The 19,717-nt window shown below is 37.3% G+C and overlaps 1 protein-coding gene across 2 annotated transcripts; it reads left to right on the plus strand.

The window, feature by feature from the left end:
- The first annotated feature begins 216 nt into the window (after positions 1-216).
- On the plus strand, positions 217-18,357 carry LOC127787354 (protein ABIL1). 2 transcript variants are annotated; one of them, XR_008020146.1, is made up of 10 exons: positions 217-605; positions 1,664-1,746; positions 2,741-2,891; positions 2,978-3,077; positions 3,195-3,287; positions 3,406-3,490; positions 3,617-3,669; positions 3,761-3,867; positions 17,765-17,975; positions 18,107-18,357. XR_008020146.1 is itself a non-coding variant. In XM_052315352.1 (9 exons), the coding sequence occupies exons 1-9, from the start codon at positions 522-524 to the stop codon at positions 17,915-17,917; spliced, it is 909 nt and encodes a 302-aa protein (XP_052171312.1). In that variant the 5' UTR covers positions 217-521; the 3' UTR covers positions 17,918-18,357. The 2 variants fall into 2 exon arrangements, 1 of the variants encoding a protein (XP_052171312.1); XM_052315352.1 differs by having other exon boundaries at positions 17,765-18,357.
- Positions 18,358-19,717: the final 1,360 nt, after the last annotated feature.

Here is a 19,717-nt window from a genome sequence, read left to right on the forward strand (position 1 = left end):
ATTCTAACTCCATATCTTAGCAATTTTTGCCCGTAGTAGTTGGCATTATTATTACATTATAATAATTTATAATATATCTATATATATATATATAAAATTGGGATTATTGTGGGGTTAGCTGCATAGTATGAGTGAGAAAGCGATAGCCACCGTTGCCGGTTAAATGCTTCCGAGTCAGAATCAGAATCAGAATCAGATTCAGAGCCACCGCTCTCTCTCTCTCTGAGCTACCCATTTTGCTTTCATTTACTCCTTCCATGTCGCTTTCACTTGCTGCTGTTAAGGTCTAGCGATTGCTTCTTCTACACTCACTCTCTCTCTCTCTGTCTCTCTCTGTGCGCTTAGCTTTCCGTAGCTCTCCCACCAAAACCTAAACTTAACTCCAAATCCAACTCATCCATCATTATTTTAATCACCATTTCCCCCATTTTGCGCTTTTAATAATTGCGCTCTCTCTCTAGAGTTCCTACAAATCTCATTTTAGGAAGGGGAGGGGGGGAGCGGAGAGGTTGGGGAGGATCATGGAATTGGAGAATATGGCAACGCCGATGACCTTTGACGAGGTCTCCATGGAGCGCAGCAAGAACTTCGTCAAAGCCCTACAGGTTCGCCTCTTTCTCTTAGTCCTAGTTTCTCTATGCCAGATCTGGGTTCTTGTATAATGCGCGTGGGTGGTGGATGCTGTGTTTTATACTGTTTGATTAGTTTGAGATTGAGATGGTTATTGAGAAGGTGCTGTAGTTCTTATTGGTATTTCAGGATTTGATAGATATTATTTACTTCGCTGTCCTACAAGTATTATTGGTTTCCCGATCTGCCATTGAGAGTTGATTAGCGTTTCCAAATTCCAAGGTTTGCAAGTGAGAATTCTGGTGATTTGTAGATACTTATTATCTATTAGTGAGCGAATGATTGAGGCACTCACAACCTCCCCATTTTGATGTATTGGGAGGTGATTGACTTCTTATTTTTTAGTTGCAACTATTTCTTTGAGTTTGCTGAGAAAATTAAGTAGAAAGAGGCTGGAAGTTGAGAAACGCTCGATCAACGTAAAATGTTGTGAAGGTGAAGTTGAATGGAGGATTCATGTGGCTTGCAAGATTAAAAATATATATTTCTTGCTTTCCCTATTTTTGTTCAGTCGTCAAACTGGACTCAATGTTTGTTGGCATTGAAGTGTTTGATTTTTGTTCCTAAGATGTCATTACGAGTTTCCTTGGCAATTTGTTCAAATGTGCTTTACTTTGTTTCTTAATTGTCTATTCTATTTTTGATTTATTCTTCCAACCAAGTGTTACAACTTTCTCTATTTAGCTGGATGCCTACAATAACTCCCTGTAACTGCCTCTGTTTCTTAAGTAACGGAGACCTCATTATGTTACAAGGAATGCTGTTGATTTTAATATTCTACAGCTAGTTATTATTTCTTAGTAGTTTTCCACTCTCAACCTGTAATGATATACACGGATCAGCTTCATGTTTTCAAATATATTCAGGAGGAAAAGTTATTATGTTCCTTGATAGTTTGAGTACTCATGCTTGCCTTGCTTATGTTCCATAGATTCAAACAAATAAGTCATTTGTAAGCAGTAAGCACTATTCCATCTTTTTAGTAAATTATTGTTATCAACACAGTTTGATGCTTTTGTGATGAATATTTCAGGAGCTCAAGAATTTAAGGCCTCAACTCTATTCTGCTGCAGAGTATTGTGAGAAATCTTATCTTCGTAGTGAACAGAAACAGATGTAAGGCCACTGTGTCTTTGACTTTATCTGGAATTACTTGTGACATCTAATCTTTTTTCTCTTTGTTTGTTAAGGGGTGCTCTAGGTGATTACTTAATATTCTTCACATCCGTGTGAGTTTAACCAGACTTTGTAGAGTAGGTTTTTGAACTTGGTGCTTAAATAACCTATATAAATTTTCGTTCTACTGCTCTTACAGTTCAACCTGAAGATACTTTAAAACTATGTAAGGTCACTGCCATGCCTTTCTGGTATTCATTTGTTGCACACATCATTTTGCAAAATGAGCTGGAAATCTCCAATACGTGGCCTTTTGCTTTCAGGATTGAACTTGGGAGGTATAATGGAAACATAAAGGCATATATTTGGTTTGGTGTTCTGTTTTTTTAAAAAAAGCCAGTATTAAAATGAGAATGTGACATAGAAAGTTTGTAGATCAGACAACCAAAAAGTTTATGCATTATATATGGGATTTAATTAATGTGTTTTTGGCTTTCACCTACCTTCATTTTTGCAATCCACAGTTGTATTTGTTGAAGGCTGTTAAATATCTTCCAGGCTTGCATCACGAAGCTCACATTTTTTTTTACTAGTTCCTGCAGAACTACTGTTAAACATGACAATAAAAGAAGGTAAACCTTCACCCCCACCCCAAAATATTCACCTAAGCAGGTTTTCCAATCATGCTATTTCTGCCATCTGACCAACTATGCGTTCTACCTACTGAAATTCATATATGCTCCCTCCTTTTGATAAGAAATATTGTCTGTCAATGCTGTGGTATGTGTCCCAAAATTTGTTGTTCAGGTTTGTGAGACTATGATGATGATTACCACTAACAAGCAACACGTGTAAAGTTCACAATTTATTATTTTGAATTTAGAGTGATCTTCACGGGTTTAAAGTAATTTATTAATAGTTTCAGTATGTTATGTTGGGTTGGAATTTGGGCACTCTTCTTCTTTTTGTTGTAATTCAATCTGGAACTATGTAGGGTCCTTGATAATCTGAAAGATTATGCTGTACGGGCCCTTGTGAATGCTGTTGACCACCTTGGCACTGTAGCATACAAGTTAACTGATCTTCTTGAACAACAAACTTTAGATGTTTCATCCATGGAGCTTAAGGTTTCATGTCTGGATCAGGTAATATTTACGCAGTTTCACTTAACACTGGGTTTTCAGGGAGCATATGTTTGGATAGGAGCTGATTTTGTTATTTTTGATGTAAGCAACTACTAACATGTCAAACATACATGGACAAAGAAGGTCTGAGGCAACAGCAGTTATTAGCATTTATCCCAAGGCATCACAAGCGTTATATTTTGCCAAGTAAGCTTGATTTTTCAGATTCATCTGGTGGGCACTAATCTGTATAATGAAATCTTTGACATGTTATCAGTTTCCCTTTTAACCATTCTCTTGATTTCACACCCCATGCCAAACTAGATTCTGCTAACAAGAAGGTACACTTCAGCCCACGTATACAGACAGATGCTAGACAAAATCATATTCAAACAAGGCCTCATCTTTATCCTCCAGGTACCTGATTTGCTAAAAACTGAATGCTTGTCTTATCACCACTTGTGTCTCTGTGGTGCCCATCTTTTGACTCAACACTTAATTTGTATGATATTAACTTTATGTGAATCTAATGTAGGCAATCCTTCTCCAAAAACTCTTTCTTGGCATTTGGCATCAGAAACTAAGTCAACCTTAAAATCCACCCCACATGCTTCGACAAGGTTAGTGCATGACATTCTGTGCAAACTGAAGTAGGAGAGCTCTAGTTTTTCATTTTATTTACTTGTGGAACTTTGGTGAAATGGAATATTCCCAAGAGAAGTTTCATGATAATATTTATCTTGCAGAAGTGAGGATCCAAAATCAATGGGAAAAAAATCTGGGGCCTTCCACTTGCTGGGTATGCGCTGGTTATGCTTACTGTTATCCTGTTGTTAGATAGGGCCTATGTGTTACAAATTGTAAGGCATCCTTCCATTTTGTGCTTGTAGATGCTGAAGAGAGTAGCCCGGCAAAATCTGCAGCATCTTGTCTGCATGTACATGGTATAGGGTCTGCTTCAAGTGCAGCTATGCAAACATTTAGTGCGGCACGGAGGGTAATTTCCAAATCAACAAGAATTCAGACATGCCCGACATTCTTCTGAGTGCATTCCTATTCATTTTTTGGAATAGATTGACAATTATTATTCTTATCTTACATAAGCTTTTTCTAACATACTTGCTGATCTTCACTTTATCGAATTGGTGGGCCTGGTTACTACTAGTATTACATGCTATCTTCAATAGAGCTTTTTTGTTTTTGAAATGGCATGTGGCATTAGATAATGTAGTCATTAACTGTTATTCTCACATATATGTGATCAAATCTGTTAAGGGTTTCTATTTTCAGTTGCTTTCACTGTAAGTATACAGAAGATTCACTGTTCTGAGCATTTTGTGGCAAAATGGTAAATACAAGAGGAAGTATGGACTTGATTCTAGATATGTAGTATTCCCCAAAAAATGTGAACATTAGTATTGAATCTGGATCCATATCTCACAAACTTGAAACAATTTATTTTACTTAACAAAAACCTGGAAGTAGAGAGCAAGCCTTGGTAGCAATGGTAAGGTTGCTCTTTTTTGACTAGAAGGTCACATGTTTGAGATGTGGAAGCAACTTCTTTCCAGTGTATATATATATAACAGGGAGAAGGTTGTGTGCAAATACGAGCTTCCCCCAGCCCTCACAAAGTGGGTAGTCTAATGCACTAGGAAAACCCCAAAAGAAACAAAAACCTGGAAATAATTTTACTTAGTAGAGCTGAAAATGAGATCTTTACTTACCAAAGAGGGAAAAAAAAGAATAGTTTTTTGTCCCCTCCTCCTTTTTCTCTTTCTTTGTTTGGTTTTTGGGATAGGTTAATTAGTTCTTTTATGAAAGGGGTTAGAGGTTCTGGGTCAAGAGGGATGGCCTGACTTGTCATTTCCTTAATATCCTAGCTATCCAGGAGAACTGTTCCATATCCTATGAAATGGTGTAACTGGTTGCATTTTGTTCTTAATTGGATTTGCTATCTATTGAACTCAAATATCTGCAACTTCTAGTTTGGAAGTCCAATCAGGATTTTGAACTTGAGTTGATAAAGGAGAATTGAAAGATTGTTAATGGGTTATGGGGTTGGGGGCACATAGAATTGAAAGATTGTTAATTTTTTGATTTCAGTAACAATCACAAGCTTTAAAATCCCACTAGGTTGGGTTGGCTATCATGAATTCTTTGATTATGTGAATAAATCTTTCAAATTGCATTTGTAGTTGCTTCCTGAGAGTATGAGGGAAAAAATGGGCCAATCCATGTGCATGCACTTGAAGCCTGTTTTTTTTCTAAGTTGGACCGATGGGAACATTTATAGCAGCTTCAGGGAAATAGCATCCCAATATGTGGTCCTGGCCATTTAAAAAAGGGCTGGTTCATCCTTTAACAAGTTAACTTATAGATATGTAGGATATATTCTCTGTGAACTTAGTAGGAATTAGCATCAAAGTGGAGACACTGTTAACCTAGATCTCACCCTTATATGATCACTCAAAACACTCAAACGAAATCTCTCCTTAATTCGCAAATGAACAGCAATCAGAAAACCAATCAAGAACCAATCAAGAACACACAACACACAAGAATTTACCCTGGTTCGGTCTTAATGAAGACCTACATCCAGCTTGGCTTTTGCCCCCACTTTCTCCACTATCTTGAATGATAATACAAGATTACAAAGCACTCAAACTCAACTCTCACCTAGCCCAAAAACCTGAAAGCTATATAGAGTTGATACAAGAAAGATATACACTCTCCTCACTGCTCAATCTTATCCCAAGACAGATCACTAATCCGAGAAAGAAAAGCCACACCCAAAAGCCTTCCCCTCCGCCTCTTTATATAAGAAACTAAAAGGAGAAAAGCCCCCTGACTGACTGCCCAAAACTGGCAGTTACAACCAACTCGGTCAGCCCTAGAAAAATAATAAAATCCTTCTAGAAATACAGCAGAAACATTACATGAAAATATTCCTACTATTACAAGCCCTAATCTAGAACAAATGCTTTAACAGACACTAACAGGGAAATCTCTTTTCTAGGTTCTGACTTCTAGTTGATGAGGTTAGTCTTTCATGTTCTACTAGATACATATTTTTTGCTGGATTACGCTCGCGGTTTGTAGCAGATATTGGTGTATCCTATGATGTTTAAATAGTACTGAAGAAAAAGCCAAATGTTGAATTAAATTAAGAAGAGGTTTCGGTTATCAAGTGAGAATTCCATTTTTGTAATTGATGATGTTCCATTTTTGATACAGTTTGGCTAGTATTATGTATTATTTGAAATAATTGGTAGGTAAAATAGAAATGATTTTGATACAATGATTGTTAATGGGTGGCATGCAACAGTAGTGTTAGACTGTGAGTTTCTTTCTGATCATTGGTGCATAAAGAACAAATTTATTGAATCTTATATCCATTGGTATTATTCCCAAATATGGTACCTTGTCAGGTACATTCTTGGCTGCTTTTTTTGTTTCACTTTGAGGATCACATTGTTGCATTGAAAATCTCAGAAAAGTTACCCTTTTTTTTATTGTTTATTTGTCTAGTAGCTGACGCCACAGTGTGGGATTAAGGATTGATACATTGTATATGTTATATTTCTCTAGCCTAGTAGCCGGACATTTTCCTTGAGAATGATGACTGTATCTATTGCAGAAGTTTCTGGGCGTGTCTCTGATTTTCAGAAAACACAATTCTATAGAGAGGTCCTTTTGTAATATATGGTCACTGCCAATCTGCCACCCCAACAAAATTTTCTAATTTTCAGGATAAAGTGGACTGTTTTTTCATCAATTTGTATATTAAGATATGATCAGGAGGTAGTAGGCATGGATGAGGTTCTTTTTTGTTTAGTTTTGATTGAGTTTGACTATGAAGATATGGCCCAAAATAATGAAATGAATTGATTTTAACGGGGAGGTGTTGTATTGAGGCCATGTAAAGAGAGTCACCGGAGAAGATCTTCAATCGTGCCCGAGATCCTGAGGAGTAAATCTGACATCACCTTCTTTTCAAGTTGTAATTCATTGCCTCTCTTTTTATTTTCTTTCTTTTTTTTTTTTTTGTTTGGGGGGGGGGGGGGGGGGGGGGGCGTATGCTGCAAGCTTTGCTGCCTTGATGGTAGGCATTTTGGGAATATTTCAAAATAGTAAACTCACCAAAGAGATCTTCAATCTTGCTGGAGTTCATAAGTGTTACTGATATTGTCAACTGTCAAGTTTTGTTTTCCATTTTCTTGCCCATTTTTGTTTTTCTTTTTCCTTTCTTTTGCTGGGGCAGTTGATGATGTGCATTTTTGGAATGGAGATTACCTGTTTCTTCTACGGAAAGAAAGTGCATAGCAAGAGAAAAACAAGTGGGTGTCAATGGTTTGTATAAAGATTTCTATGAAGTGTCTTTGGCCTTCCTCTACCTCTTTTGTTATAGACTTATTTCAATCCATCCACTCGCTTCACAAATGCTTATATATATATAAAAAAAAAGTCATAATAAATAAAGGAAGGAGATCAGCATGTACTCTTTTAGAATTTTTATAAAGAAGTTAAAGTTGAACAGGAGGATAATATTAATTTTGATTATTCCCTTGTTATATGCATCTCCAGCATTTTCCAAAGTAATTTTCCTCTCACAGCCTCTTGAATGCATCAAAAGAATAAAAATCCTGTTAGCTTTATCACCCCACTGAAGCTTACTTCATCTACAATTATGATTTTGGCACTCAAGTTTTCTATAACTGTTAGAATTGGGAGCACTGGCAGCCTTGTAATCCTTGCAAGAAACAGATCAAACACCCCTCAACACACTCTCAACTCACCCGGCCAAGATACAACCAACACAACAGTCAATAAAGAGTAGAAATAAAAGTATAAACAGAACAAGAAAGACAATTAAATCACATGAGGAGATACTGGTTTTTATCCTGGTTCATGCCACGTAAATGACACTACATCTAGCCTTAGAACCACCTTCGAGAGCAGTCTTTATTTACAAGAATTCAATCAGTACAGCGGTAACCCTTCTCTCCCTTCTATTTTGAGCACCCCAATTGTTTTCCCCTAAGATTACAAAGCTAACAATGCCTAACCTTCCTCTCAGAAACAATCAGCACTCGCGAACCATAGAATGAGAAAAGTCTACTACACACACACCCCTTGCCCTCTATTTATAGAGTAGGCTGGATATCCCAATGAAGACATAAACATATTTATAGTTTAACCCTCCAACTATCATTAATTATAGATTAGGATATAAACTTCTATTTAATTCTTCATTGGCCCTCAAGTGCACTGCTTTCATAGATCTTCTTATCTTATACTCGAGACAACACTTTAACAATTCTCCACCATTGTCTTGAGTATACTTCAACCTTCATCCATTCAAGCCTTGGCCTTCGAATAGAAGAATTTGACCTGCTCTCATAGGTTCTTCCTGTGGCACCTGATCACTCAAACACAAAACAAACATTAAGAATATCAAATTAATGCTGTAAATTTCAACAAGGGGACACCTTGGATCATACTTCCAGCTGCATAACCTATACATGCAACTTTAATTAGGATTATTCCTTCTTCTCAAGGGGTTTTCCTAATGAATACATTCCTAACATCAATATGATTGGTCTCTCCATGGTGGGACTAAATTCTAAGCCAATTTGAATTGCCCATTGGCTATCCCAACTTGGCATCACCTTTAGGGTTTTTACTGCACAAACCACAATCTATACCCCTTAAAAAAATACATGGCTTTTCATCTAGGTACACTCCACCATAAACCAAATCCATACTCAATGTTATTCCTTAATCCCAAAGGTTCCAAACTTTTACACAGCATCACATCAACAGTGCACCATACACAGATTGGCCTTAACATTGCTAGACTTACTCCTAGCTTTCCAAAACTGGTCTTTAGGCTTTACCACTGTCCTTCCTTCTCATGTTTGTTTTAAACAAACAAGACTGCTTGAATTTTCTTTTAATTCTCCTCTATCTACCTACTAGACTACCAAGATATGCTTAAGATTAAGGTAACCTAGGCTGCTTTAAGCTGTTCAAACCCTATTCCAATCTCTATGCCTTACTATTTCCCAGCTTATCCTTCCTCCCACACTCTCAAACATTGATCTAAACACTCAGCTACACCTTGAGAGTTCTATTTGGAGAAAATACCAATGAAGCTGCCTCTCAATATACTAGGCATACCACTGGAATACTCAGCTTCCACATGCACTCAATTTTAACCCTTTTTTGGACTCTTCCAATCTTATATCTTACTTAAGGAATTACTATCATACCTAGAGAGACCTTCTAAACAATCAATCCTTGCTTACCTTTCCCTCTAGCCTCTTATCCCTTGGCTACACTATAAGATCACTTTTCCCTTAGTTTTCACATGGATCATGGCTGTTAGAGATACCTATTCGACCCAAATTAAGCCTTCATGTGCTGCTTTAACCAATGGCCATTTGTCTAGACTTTTTCCTAGACTTTTCCCCATTTCCAACACCTTCCTTAATACTCAAATAGACACTTCACAGCACTCCACCCCTTTAACCTAAGGGATCTTCCATTTAAGTCCAAGTTTCATTTCTCCCCAAATTTACATGACTCCATGCCATTCATTTGGACAAGAGTGCATCACCTCTTCTTATACAAGAGGTTCCATTTTTCAGCCTATTCCTTAGCACTCAAACCAAAGCCTAAGCATCCTTTAAACCCAACATTCCATACCTCACTAATACTTTCTTGTGGTTCTATCTATTACCCTTCCTAGGCAACACTCTAAACCTTTTACTCCCTTGCTCATTATCAACTTGATGATTCTATTTCCCTTTCCTTGCTTAGTCTGGACTTTGATCAACAATGGATACACCATACAAGATAACATTTGCACACACCATTTCCCCTCACTGCAAGAGCCAAAGCTATCTTAAACACTAGCTTCCTCCCTCTCACAATCCAGCCCAAGCTTACACAATGAATATGACCAAAAAATTTTCAGATTTCCCTATTGCTATACCGTGGTTCATAGGCTAGTTTCAGACATTTCCTAAGGATTATACATGCTGTTTTATTTTTCCAGCATCCCAGATTCAGAGTTTTCCCACATAGGTAAGAACCCTAGCTTTAGAAGTCCTAGGCATACCTATTTCACAACTCTAAACCACCTAACCTTTCACACCAGAAACAATTTCCAGTAAGCTCATACTCAATTCCAGCAAGCTCATATACGCTTGGGAATTCCTTAGGGACACACCATCTCCACTAGGTTCACCTAACCTAGCTCCACCATGAGACAAGGCCTAGACAGGTTCCTCTTAGATCCTAGAAACTAATCTCTAATGGGCCTTTGACATATACAAGGTCTGTTTTGGAGACTTCTACATTTGGTAACCTTACCAAACTACATGGTTCCTATTCCCTTATACCTGTAAACTTTTCCCTCCCCTAATATCCCTAGCCTTAGATACCTTTTCTTAGACCTTGCTCACCGAAGTGAGTCATCCTCAAAGAATGCCCTTTCCTAACTTATCATAGGCTTTCCTTAGTGGCTGCAACTTATGCACATAAAAAATGCAAGCCTGCACAACATAACCTCCATTCTTGAGGGTTGCTACCATCTCTCTAAGAGATCCTTGCATATGCCCTTCTTCATGGCAACGAAAGCATTTAACCACTCTCTTGCCACTCCTAGACTTAGACTGAGACCTACCATTTAACCTAGGGTCTCTATTTCTTGTTTTAGAGTTTGCTGCCAAAGCTTCTATGGCAGATTTTTGGGACTCTACCTTGTGTTGTAAATCCTTGGAATTCAAAGCTCCTATCACGTCATCTAGGGTTAGCTTATCTCTCCCATGCTTCAAGATATCTACAAAGGTCTCATAAGACTTAGGAAGAGAGTGCAATAAGACCAAAGCCTTATCCTCATCTTCATACCTAATATTTATATTCTCAAGATCCAAACACAGTTTATTAAAACTGTCCATATGGTCTTGCAACCTTTGACCCTCACTCATCTTGAAGGAAAAAAATTGTGTTTTCAAGTACAACCTATTAGAGAGGGTTTTAGTTATGTAAAGTGCATCTAACTTATTCCAAAGTTCCTCCGCAGTTGTCATCTTTGATACCTCCCGCAAAACTTTGTCTCCTAGGCTTAGAATAAGGGTGTTAAAGGCTCTTTTGTTGGTCTCTTTCCTCTTATCCTTGATTTCTTTTTTCTGGACTTAAGTTAGGGTTTTAGGCATAGGCTTTTCAGCCTCTAGGACATCCTCCAGTCCAAGATTTCCCAAAAGGGCTCTCATCTTTATCTTCCATAGGCCAAAATCGTTTTGGCCATCAAATTTCTCAACATCATACCGTGCGGTAAAGGCTATAGAAGCCATTCCTGCGGATTTGTGATGAAATTCTAAGTTCTTGATGGTTCTTGATGAGAAGACCCGGCTTTGATACCAATTTGTTAGAATTGGGAGCACTTGCAGCCTTGTAATCCTCACAAAAAACCGATCAAACACCCCTCAACACACTCTCAACTCATCCGGCCAACATACAACCAATACAACAGTCAATAAATAACAAAAATAAAAGTATAAACAGAACAAAAAAGACAATCAAACCACATGAGGAGACACCGGTTTTTATCCTGGTTCATGCCACGTAAATAACACTACATCCAGCCTTAGAACCACCTTCGTGAGCAGTCTTTATTTACAAGAATTCGATCAGTACAACAATGGCCCTTCTCTCCCTTCTATTTTGAGCGCCCCAATTGTTTTAGTCTAAGATTACAAAGCTAACAATACCTAACCTTCCTCTCAGAAACAATCAACACTCGCAAACCATAGAATGAGAAAAGTCTATTGCACACACACCCCTTCTCCTCTACTTATAGAGTAGGGCGGATATCCCAATGAAAACATAAACATATTTACAGTTTAACCCCCCAACTATCACTAATTACAGATTATGATATAAACTTCTATTTAATTCTTCATTGGCCCTCAAGTGCACTGCTTAGACAGATCTTCTTATCCTATACTCAAGACAACACTTTAACAATAATCAAGCTTAATAAGGGAAATGAATTCACTTTCAATCCTTGCAGTGGTCTTTTTTTCACATGAAAGTGAATTAATCTATCATATGTGATTCGCCATTTGCCTTTTTGGATGTTGATCCAACATAGTTAAATTTATCTTTTCTTGGGATGACTTGATCTATCAAGTTTCACCATAACTTCATTCACACTTAATTTTTACAAATCTACATTCCATATATTTGATTTTCAATCTACTCAACTTAAAACCTTTAGATTTCAAAATGTTTCTCCATATCTCGAGCTTAGTGTTCATCCTTTCTAAAGTGTTCCTCCATACACCAAGTCACTTTTGGTTGGATGTGTTTAATGAAGTCATCCATTACTATGGCAAAGAGAAAAGGACTTAATGTAGATTCTTGATGTAGTTCAATTATAATCAGAAAAACCTTAATATCTCGACGTTCTTGCACATGTTTCTACTCTATGATGCATGTCTCTAATAACCTATAAATAAGCAATTCAAACTCATTTTTTCTCTAAATCCCTCTATACGACTCCTCCAGGGACTTTTTCATAAGCTTTTTCTAAATTTATAAATACCATATGTATATCGTTTTGTTTATCTCTAGATCTTTTTAATAGGCGCCTCAATAAGTATATAACTTTATTGACCTGCTAGGCATGAAATCCAAACTGATTTTCAAATACCTTGGTTTCTCTTCTTAACCTTTCCTCATTCACTCTCTCCATAAGTTCCATATTGGGCCATTATCTCAATTCCTCTATAAATTATAATTTCTATAGCTCTGATAATCTCCAATGTTTTATAAATAGGAATTAGAGTGCTCATTTTCCATTCTTCAGACATCCTTTTCGATTTAAGAATCACATTGAATAATTTCGTTAATCACAAAATACCTTCTTCTCCCATGCATAATATGTAGCAAGTTTTCTTAGCCTTAATTTTTTTCATACCTCCTTAATCCACCACCACGACTCCTTTTGGTTTAAAGCTTTTCCTTTTCTCTCCTAAAACAACATTTTTTGCATTTCAAATTGTAGTAGCATCTCTTTCACATTAGATTTGTTTTACTTTTCACATTCCACTCTCTATGCCGCACTTTTTTTTCTTAAAAATAACTTACTTTTCACCTTTTAAATCCCATCATTTTGATTCTTTGGCTTCATTTCTTATCAAATCCTTCCATCCTTCCTTTTCCACTTTTTGATATGGAAGTAAGGACAATAAGTCCATGTTGAGTGGTTAGGCACTGTTCAGGTATAACTTTACAATCCTTACAAGACAAACGATCTCCTTGCCTTATAAGAAAGAAGTTTATTTGGGTTTATGATATGCTACTCTTATATGTAATCTAATGTTCATCCCACTTGAAAATTGTATATAGATATAATGAGATCTATATGATGTGACAAAATCCAAAATAATTTTGCCTGACCATCTCTTTTTCCAAGGCCCTGACCTTTATTCACATCTTTATATTCATTCACTTCTCTACTTACATGACCATTCAAATCATCTCCTACAATAGTCTTCTTACCTCTAGGTATTCTTGCAACATCCTCTCTAAATCCTCCTAGAACTTATGTGTATATGCACTAATAATATTCATAGTCTCCTTTCCTAGCCAACCTCTTTCATCCTTTAAAGTCTTATCCAAAATAATTCCCACTCTTTTTATTGTACATATCTTGACAGACCAGACATTTTAGTTGTTGTAGTTTGCATCGAGTTTAAGCCCTAGAAGAAACTAGTGAAGCCCATAGTATCAAGTGACAAAATATTCTAAGTATAGTTACGTACTTATGTATGGGGGTTATAATAGGAAATGTGTAGTCTTTTATTTCCCTTGTAACATCCACCCAAAATGTCTATAAATAAAAGACATAGGGCAGCTATCTGGGGTGATCATTCATTTTGATGTGTGCGAGTGTAGGGTGTGAGAGAAGCTAGAAGAAAGATAGACTTTGTAATCTCCAAGATTGATTGTACTCGTGTGTATGTGTGAGAGGGGCTCTTGTGTATTGGTTTCGTTCATTCTAGTGGATTACTCTTGGATCGAAGAGGAGCAATCCGAACCAGGATAACTTGCGTGTGTTCACTTGTGTGGTTTAGTTGTTTTTATCTCATTCAAATTCTATTCTTGCATTTCAATTTGTTATTTATGTTGTTGTTGTTGTTTCTGGTCTCGACTAAGAGTGAGAGATTGACATTGAATTGAGAGGATCCTAATGCTCCTAATCTTAACATTAGCCTTCTTACCAACCCATCTTGTATCTTGGAGGCAAGTAATATTAATTCTTCTCTTAGGCATCACCTCAACAACTTCCATAGATTTCCTTGTCAATGTTTCAATATTCCATTATCTAATCCTAAGTTTATCATTTTGGACTAGCTTCTTTACTTGCATCCGCCAGTGAAAATCCAAGAACCCTTGCAAATTTAACACTACATTTGGACACTGATGCAATGGCTCTAGCCCATTTTTTATTATACTCGAGCAATATGGCATGTTGTTCAAAGGGTTATGACCCTATGAAATGATATTTTATCTAGAATTCATGATAAGAAATTTTGATGATTTTTATGCTAGTTGTCGGCTACCTAATGCAACATTTCTCTTTTGTTTGGGCATTAGACTGGCTGTGATAAGAATTATACTCTTAATACTAAAGTGTTAAGGGATTACTCAGCCTAGGTGCAGTTATTCAACTTATCTTTGACCAAATATTATAATTTATATTGCTTGAGCAATCCTTTTGTCATTTCTCATTTTCCTTGCTAGTTGCCTTGTGGTATTTAACCAATGGCTGACAGCCAACAAAGATTGGCCATAAGATGGAAAGGACTTCACTATCCTAGGTCACACGTCAGGCACTTGCTATCAAACTCTAGTTTAGCCTGGTGGGTAGTGTTGCCCATCCCCTTCAACAGACTAAGCTCTCCCTTTTCTTGTTTGATATGGGATTTGCAGCACATTTTCATGCTAATTTGTTTTGCCCTCAAAACAGGTCAGGCCACCCTGCCTACTCTCCTTGAAAGGCTTGGTGTGAAAATGGATCAAGAACTAGATCGCTATGATACCACTTTGTGATGGGTCAGGTGCTTGCCATTCAATTGAAGAACTTGTGGGATTTGTGACATTTGTCCATGAATGTCAGGACCCTAGGGTGTATAGTAGCTTATAGTAGGGTTGAGTGTAGCAAATTATTTTTCAGGAGTAGTAGTTAATTCTGTTAAGTTGTTAGCTATAGTTATTTTACTTCTTGTATTTTCTGTTTTGTTTTTATAATAGAATCCTAGCATAGAACTGGAGAAGTAGCTATATAAAGCTACTAGGGCTGTTGTAGAGGGATCATCCAGAAATATCAATTGAATCTTCTGATTTCCTCTCTCAAAACTCTCTCCCCCTCTCGGATCTGTCTCTTTCTCTCCCTCAGCTTCTTTTCCTCTCTTTCCCCCTCTCGATTCTCTCTGATTCTCCCTCTATTCTCCCGCTCAATCTCCCTGTTTCTTCTGCCTCTTTCAGTTTTTCCCTCTCTTTCTCTAATTCTGCCCTAATTCTTCCTAAAATCTTCCCTAATTCTCTGCTGAAACCCTAGGTGAACCCTAGGATCCTAACAATGAATTATTTAAAAGTCTAGATTTCCATCCATTAGAGAGTTCTTAATCACATAATATGCTTTGGTTGACTATATGAAGCTTGAGAATGCTTCCAGTGGTGATGGAAGTTCCTGGTATTGTGGAGGTTTTGCAGAGGAACATATTGGAGAGCGTTGCTACTCAGTCCTTAATCGAATACTTAAGTTACCATGTTTAGTGGGATGAGGGAGTAATTAGAGTTATAGTTTGCTGCTCAGAATGATTGTGCTCCTTAAGAACATAGGCTGTTCCAGGTGGCAGCATGAATGGAAACTATCAAACTCAAAGGTCACACTTTAGTACTGATGCTAACTGGTTGATTTGATTTAAATATTTTCTTTTTATTCTTTTTCTAATTTATTCCCTGAATCCCCAAACCCTTCAAAGAAAGGAAATCCTTCCCTTCCCAACAACCAAACAGTTGTAGTTGTACACTGTATAATAGCTGCATGTATCAGTTGAGAGATAATCTCTAGGAGTTAGTTGATGGGGCAAATACAGTGGTAGTCCCTGGCATTGCTGAGGGACCATCCATTTCAAGAAATTACTTTCTCATGGAATGGGAGAAAGTGTTTTGGTTGGTTTGTTCACCTATTTACTCATGCAGGATGCTGAACTCATTTTCAATTGTCAAGTGTGGGCAGTATTGTATCTTGACAAGTGGTTGGAAAAGATTATAGCAGAAGGGGATAAAAGATGCCAATCATTATGTGGCTGACTGGAGCTAATAAAATTTTGAATGATGATTCTGTGCACTCAGATTTGTAGAAACTTAATCTAGAAGCATTAGAGTTGGGCGGTGTTTTTCATGTGGTGGTAATGCTTATGGTACTGTTGGTGATTTACATATGCATGTTCCTCAGGATTGTTAAATTTGATGATATGTAGGAACATGTGAATATTCCTGTACTAGCCCTTGTTAGCCCTGAGGGATGGAGGAGGCTATGTTAGCCGAAAGACGGTTAAGGTGAACCTACTTTTTTAGGGTAAAAAGGGGTAGAAAAAATGCTTCGAGCCAATGTTTGAGTATTAGGTGCTACGACGCTGAAGTAACCCATGCCATACTCACAGAAAAAGTTTGAATGACCTTCAATAAGAGGGTACCTATACCTGAAACTAACACAGTTGGGTAGGTAGAGAATACCTAGGGGCACGAGACAACTCTCTCTATGGAACTCGGAAAAATAACCCCGTAACTTTGGGAGAAGGAGTGCCTCCTCACACAGGGGGGGTCACTGTGACCGAAACAGGGGAGGATACACATTATACTACAATTTTGAATTAGAAGAGAGATTTTAAGAAATGACAGATCTATTCACTCTATCAATAACTGAGCGATCAGGTGTATCATAAGGGATTTGCCTTATCTATTGATTCCTATGGATTGGATCAAAAACAATTCTTGAATGAGGTATTCAACCCTAGGGATGAATCAAAAAAGAAATCTTTTTGGCTCTACCTCCTATTTTTTATGAAGAGAATGAATATTTTTATCGAAGGATAAAAAAAAAAAGGGGGCCGAATCTCCTGCGGGAATGATTTGGAAGATCCAAATCCAAAGATAATGGAATTTGCTAGCAACAACATAATGGAGGCAGTCAATCAATAGCCTCCCTGGGAAGGGATTACTTACTACATTTGCAGGTTGAATTCTAGTCCCACTGGCTTGATAGCTATACTTCGCAACCAAACTGAAATGAACTGCAGGTTGACCAAGTGAGAAAACACTTAGAAAGCGCTTGTGCCCCTGAGGCTTGTAGCGGCAAGGCATGCTGGGTGAGAGGGCATTTTTTCTTTCTTTTGTAGTTAAAGGGTTGGTATTCAGTGTTGCCAGACCTAAATCTACCAACAATCCCCCCCCCGGGGCGGGTGCCAGAACTCTTTAGTCGTATATTGTGATACTAGGAAGTTTGTACTGTTTAGTTTAGTTATAGTTCTAAAATTCGCAGCTGATTGTAGTCACTAAATGGAATGTTGAAACAGTTTTCCCTGTCTGTTCTCTTTTATCTATTTAATTTCTTCTTTTATTTCACTGTTTTACTGGTTATAATTCAAATATGACTTTGGTTGGATGTTCTGATGGTTCTCTTTGTGTGACCTATACTGCTGATAAGACTTGGAAAACATTTAGCATGCAGAGTTTATTGCCAGATACTCATCAGTGTTATAGAAGCTTTTCATTTACCGCTCTTATGTTGCAAAATATCTTACTTACAGAATTCTCTAGAGGGCAACAAACCATTGACAGCCTTCAGGTCATTTGACAAGCCAAACGGGCAACAGATTATTCGTGCACCAGCCCGCAGCAAGAGCTTGCTGTCAACTTTCTTTGTGAAGCAGAAGACATCCAAACTGAAGAAAATCTCATGAACCCTTACTCAAGCAAGTCAACCACGCTATCAACAAACTGTGCCACCCATTACAATATGTAAGTGAAGGCTTGTAGTTTGTCTCAGATGCTCCTTGATGACGACCTTTTCACTCGATGTGCTCTCATTAACTGCTCACTAATCATCCTCACCTATTGGATTTTTCCTTCTTGCCCTTAACAACAATCAGAAGTGCATTGCAGTCTAGGAATGACCTTAATCCTGCTTCTCCAGGGAATGACTCAGATCATGGCTGCATAAAGAGTCAGGTGCTAAGTTTTTGATTTCGATTTCAATGTTGAATTCCATCTTCTTGTCATGTATATATGTCTAAACTAGCTGGCATTCTTGTTGTAAAGATGGTTTAATATACTAGTCCAACCCACCGGGAAATCTTCTTGTAAAGATTGTCTATGTCAATTGGACTTTGAACTTTGATGAGATGATAACTAACCTGCCCTTGTTTGGGATATCACAGCTGGGCTATGAACCCTAATTCCCTCTCTTTCTCCTCTTCCCATCAAAGATTGTGATAGTTATCAACAATCACCGATTTGCAGGGCTTCATGATGCAGCTGATCAAACCCTTAATTTGATTGTTCATATCTCTATGGACCCCTAATTTGATTTTCACTTTTCTTTCTAATGGAAAGGCGACATTTCAAGTGATCAAAGATATAACATATTGCATTATAATTGAATAACTAGAGGGACTAGCGGGCCGAGTTTTTTGTTTTGTTTTTGCTAAATAGTAATTTTATTATATGATCATATTAAATACAATATCCTCTTTATTCTTAGAAAAAGCGATAAAGTGTAGGGATAAAATTTTATAAAAAAAATAGATTATAAGGTAATATTTATTGCAACGGTAGTGTAAGATGTAATACTCAAGAATTTTTAAAGGGCTCAAGAATAATTTATCTTAGGGCAAAAATGTAATTTTTAGGTAAATTAAGGTTATAAGATAATTTTGGTACAGTTATGAGCTACAGAATTGATTGCAGGGAATACCTTAGAGCCGAGATGTCTGAGAAAAATGATATGGTATTGACGAGTGTATTAAGACATGATTTATGGCATCAAAAGAAATCGGATCAGAGACAGTTTTCGGTACTTTGGCTGAAAAATTGAATTGTTGGAGACTTCTAGCAAATCAACAGAACCCCAAAGAGGTTCATATTTAGTATGCATAATAACCCTTTAGTGGTTTTGGATTGAAACGAAAAGCTTTACTGTCAAAAACGTAGATTTTGGCCTAAATATAATTTCTTAATTTTGCCTGAGAGAGGTCAAAAGGACGTTATTCCCGAATGTTCAAGGATGAAATAAAAGGTATAGAACTTGAGGGTCGTAATGAAACTATTGGAAAGCTTAGGGGTTTCAAAGAAATTATCAAAGTGAAATTAGAAATTTATAAAGGGACTGAAGTGCAATTTTTACAACTTGAACAGTGAGGTGACTACCATGGCCAACCAACCACCTTGCTGGTCACTGACAGCCGTTTTGGGCCATGGGAGGCTCAAGGAAAGGTGATGGGGGATGCTCAGGGTCGGGCCTAGGCCAACATTAGCTGCTAAGGTGGCCGATTTTTCTTATTTTTTTGACTGTTTTTGGCCAGAATTTGGTACATAATTTGAGGGTTGAATGATAATGTTTTGGCTTGATTTGGTGAAGGTATAAGCCTTAGAGGCGTTGGGTTGAGCAGCCATGAGCATTTGAGAACTCAGGGTTGCCTGTAAATAGAGAATTTAAAGTTTGGTTAAATCCTTCAAAAAATTAAACTCTCAGATCCGAGAGT

Source organism: Diospyros lotus, chromosome 12 (assembly GCF_014633365.1).
Source record: "Diospyros lotus cultivar Yz01 chromosome 12, ASM1463336v1, whole genome shotgun sequence".
Taxonomy (NCBI): domain Eukaryota; kingdom Viridiplantae; phylum Streptophyta; class Magnoliopsida; order Ericales; family Ebenaceae; genus Diospyros; species Diospyros lotus.

Excerpts from the sequence above, each read along its gene's own strand:
- LOC127787354 (XM_052315352.1), top strand. The coding sequence starts at position 522 with ATGGAATTGGAGAATATGGCAACGCCGATGACCTTTGACGAGGTCTCC. Across the intron at positions 2,892-2,977 it reads AGGTTTCATGTCTGGATCAG|CAACTACTAACATGTCAAAC; the intron begins GTAATATTTACG and ends TTTTGATGTAAG. Across the intron at positions 3,670-3,760 it reads TGGGGCCTTCCACTTGCTGG|ATGCTGAAGAGAGTAGCCCG; the intron begins GTATGCGCTGGT and ends TTGTGCTTGTAG.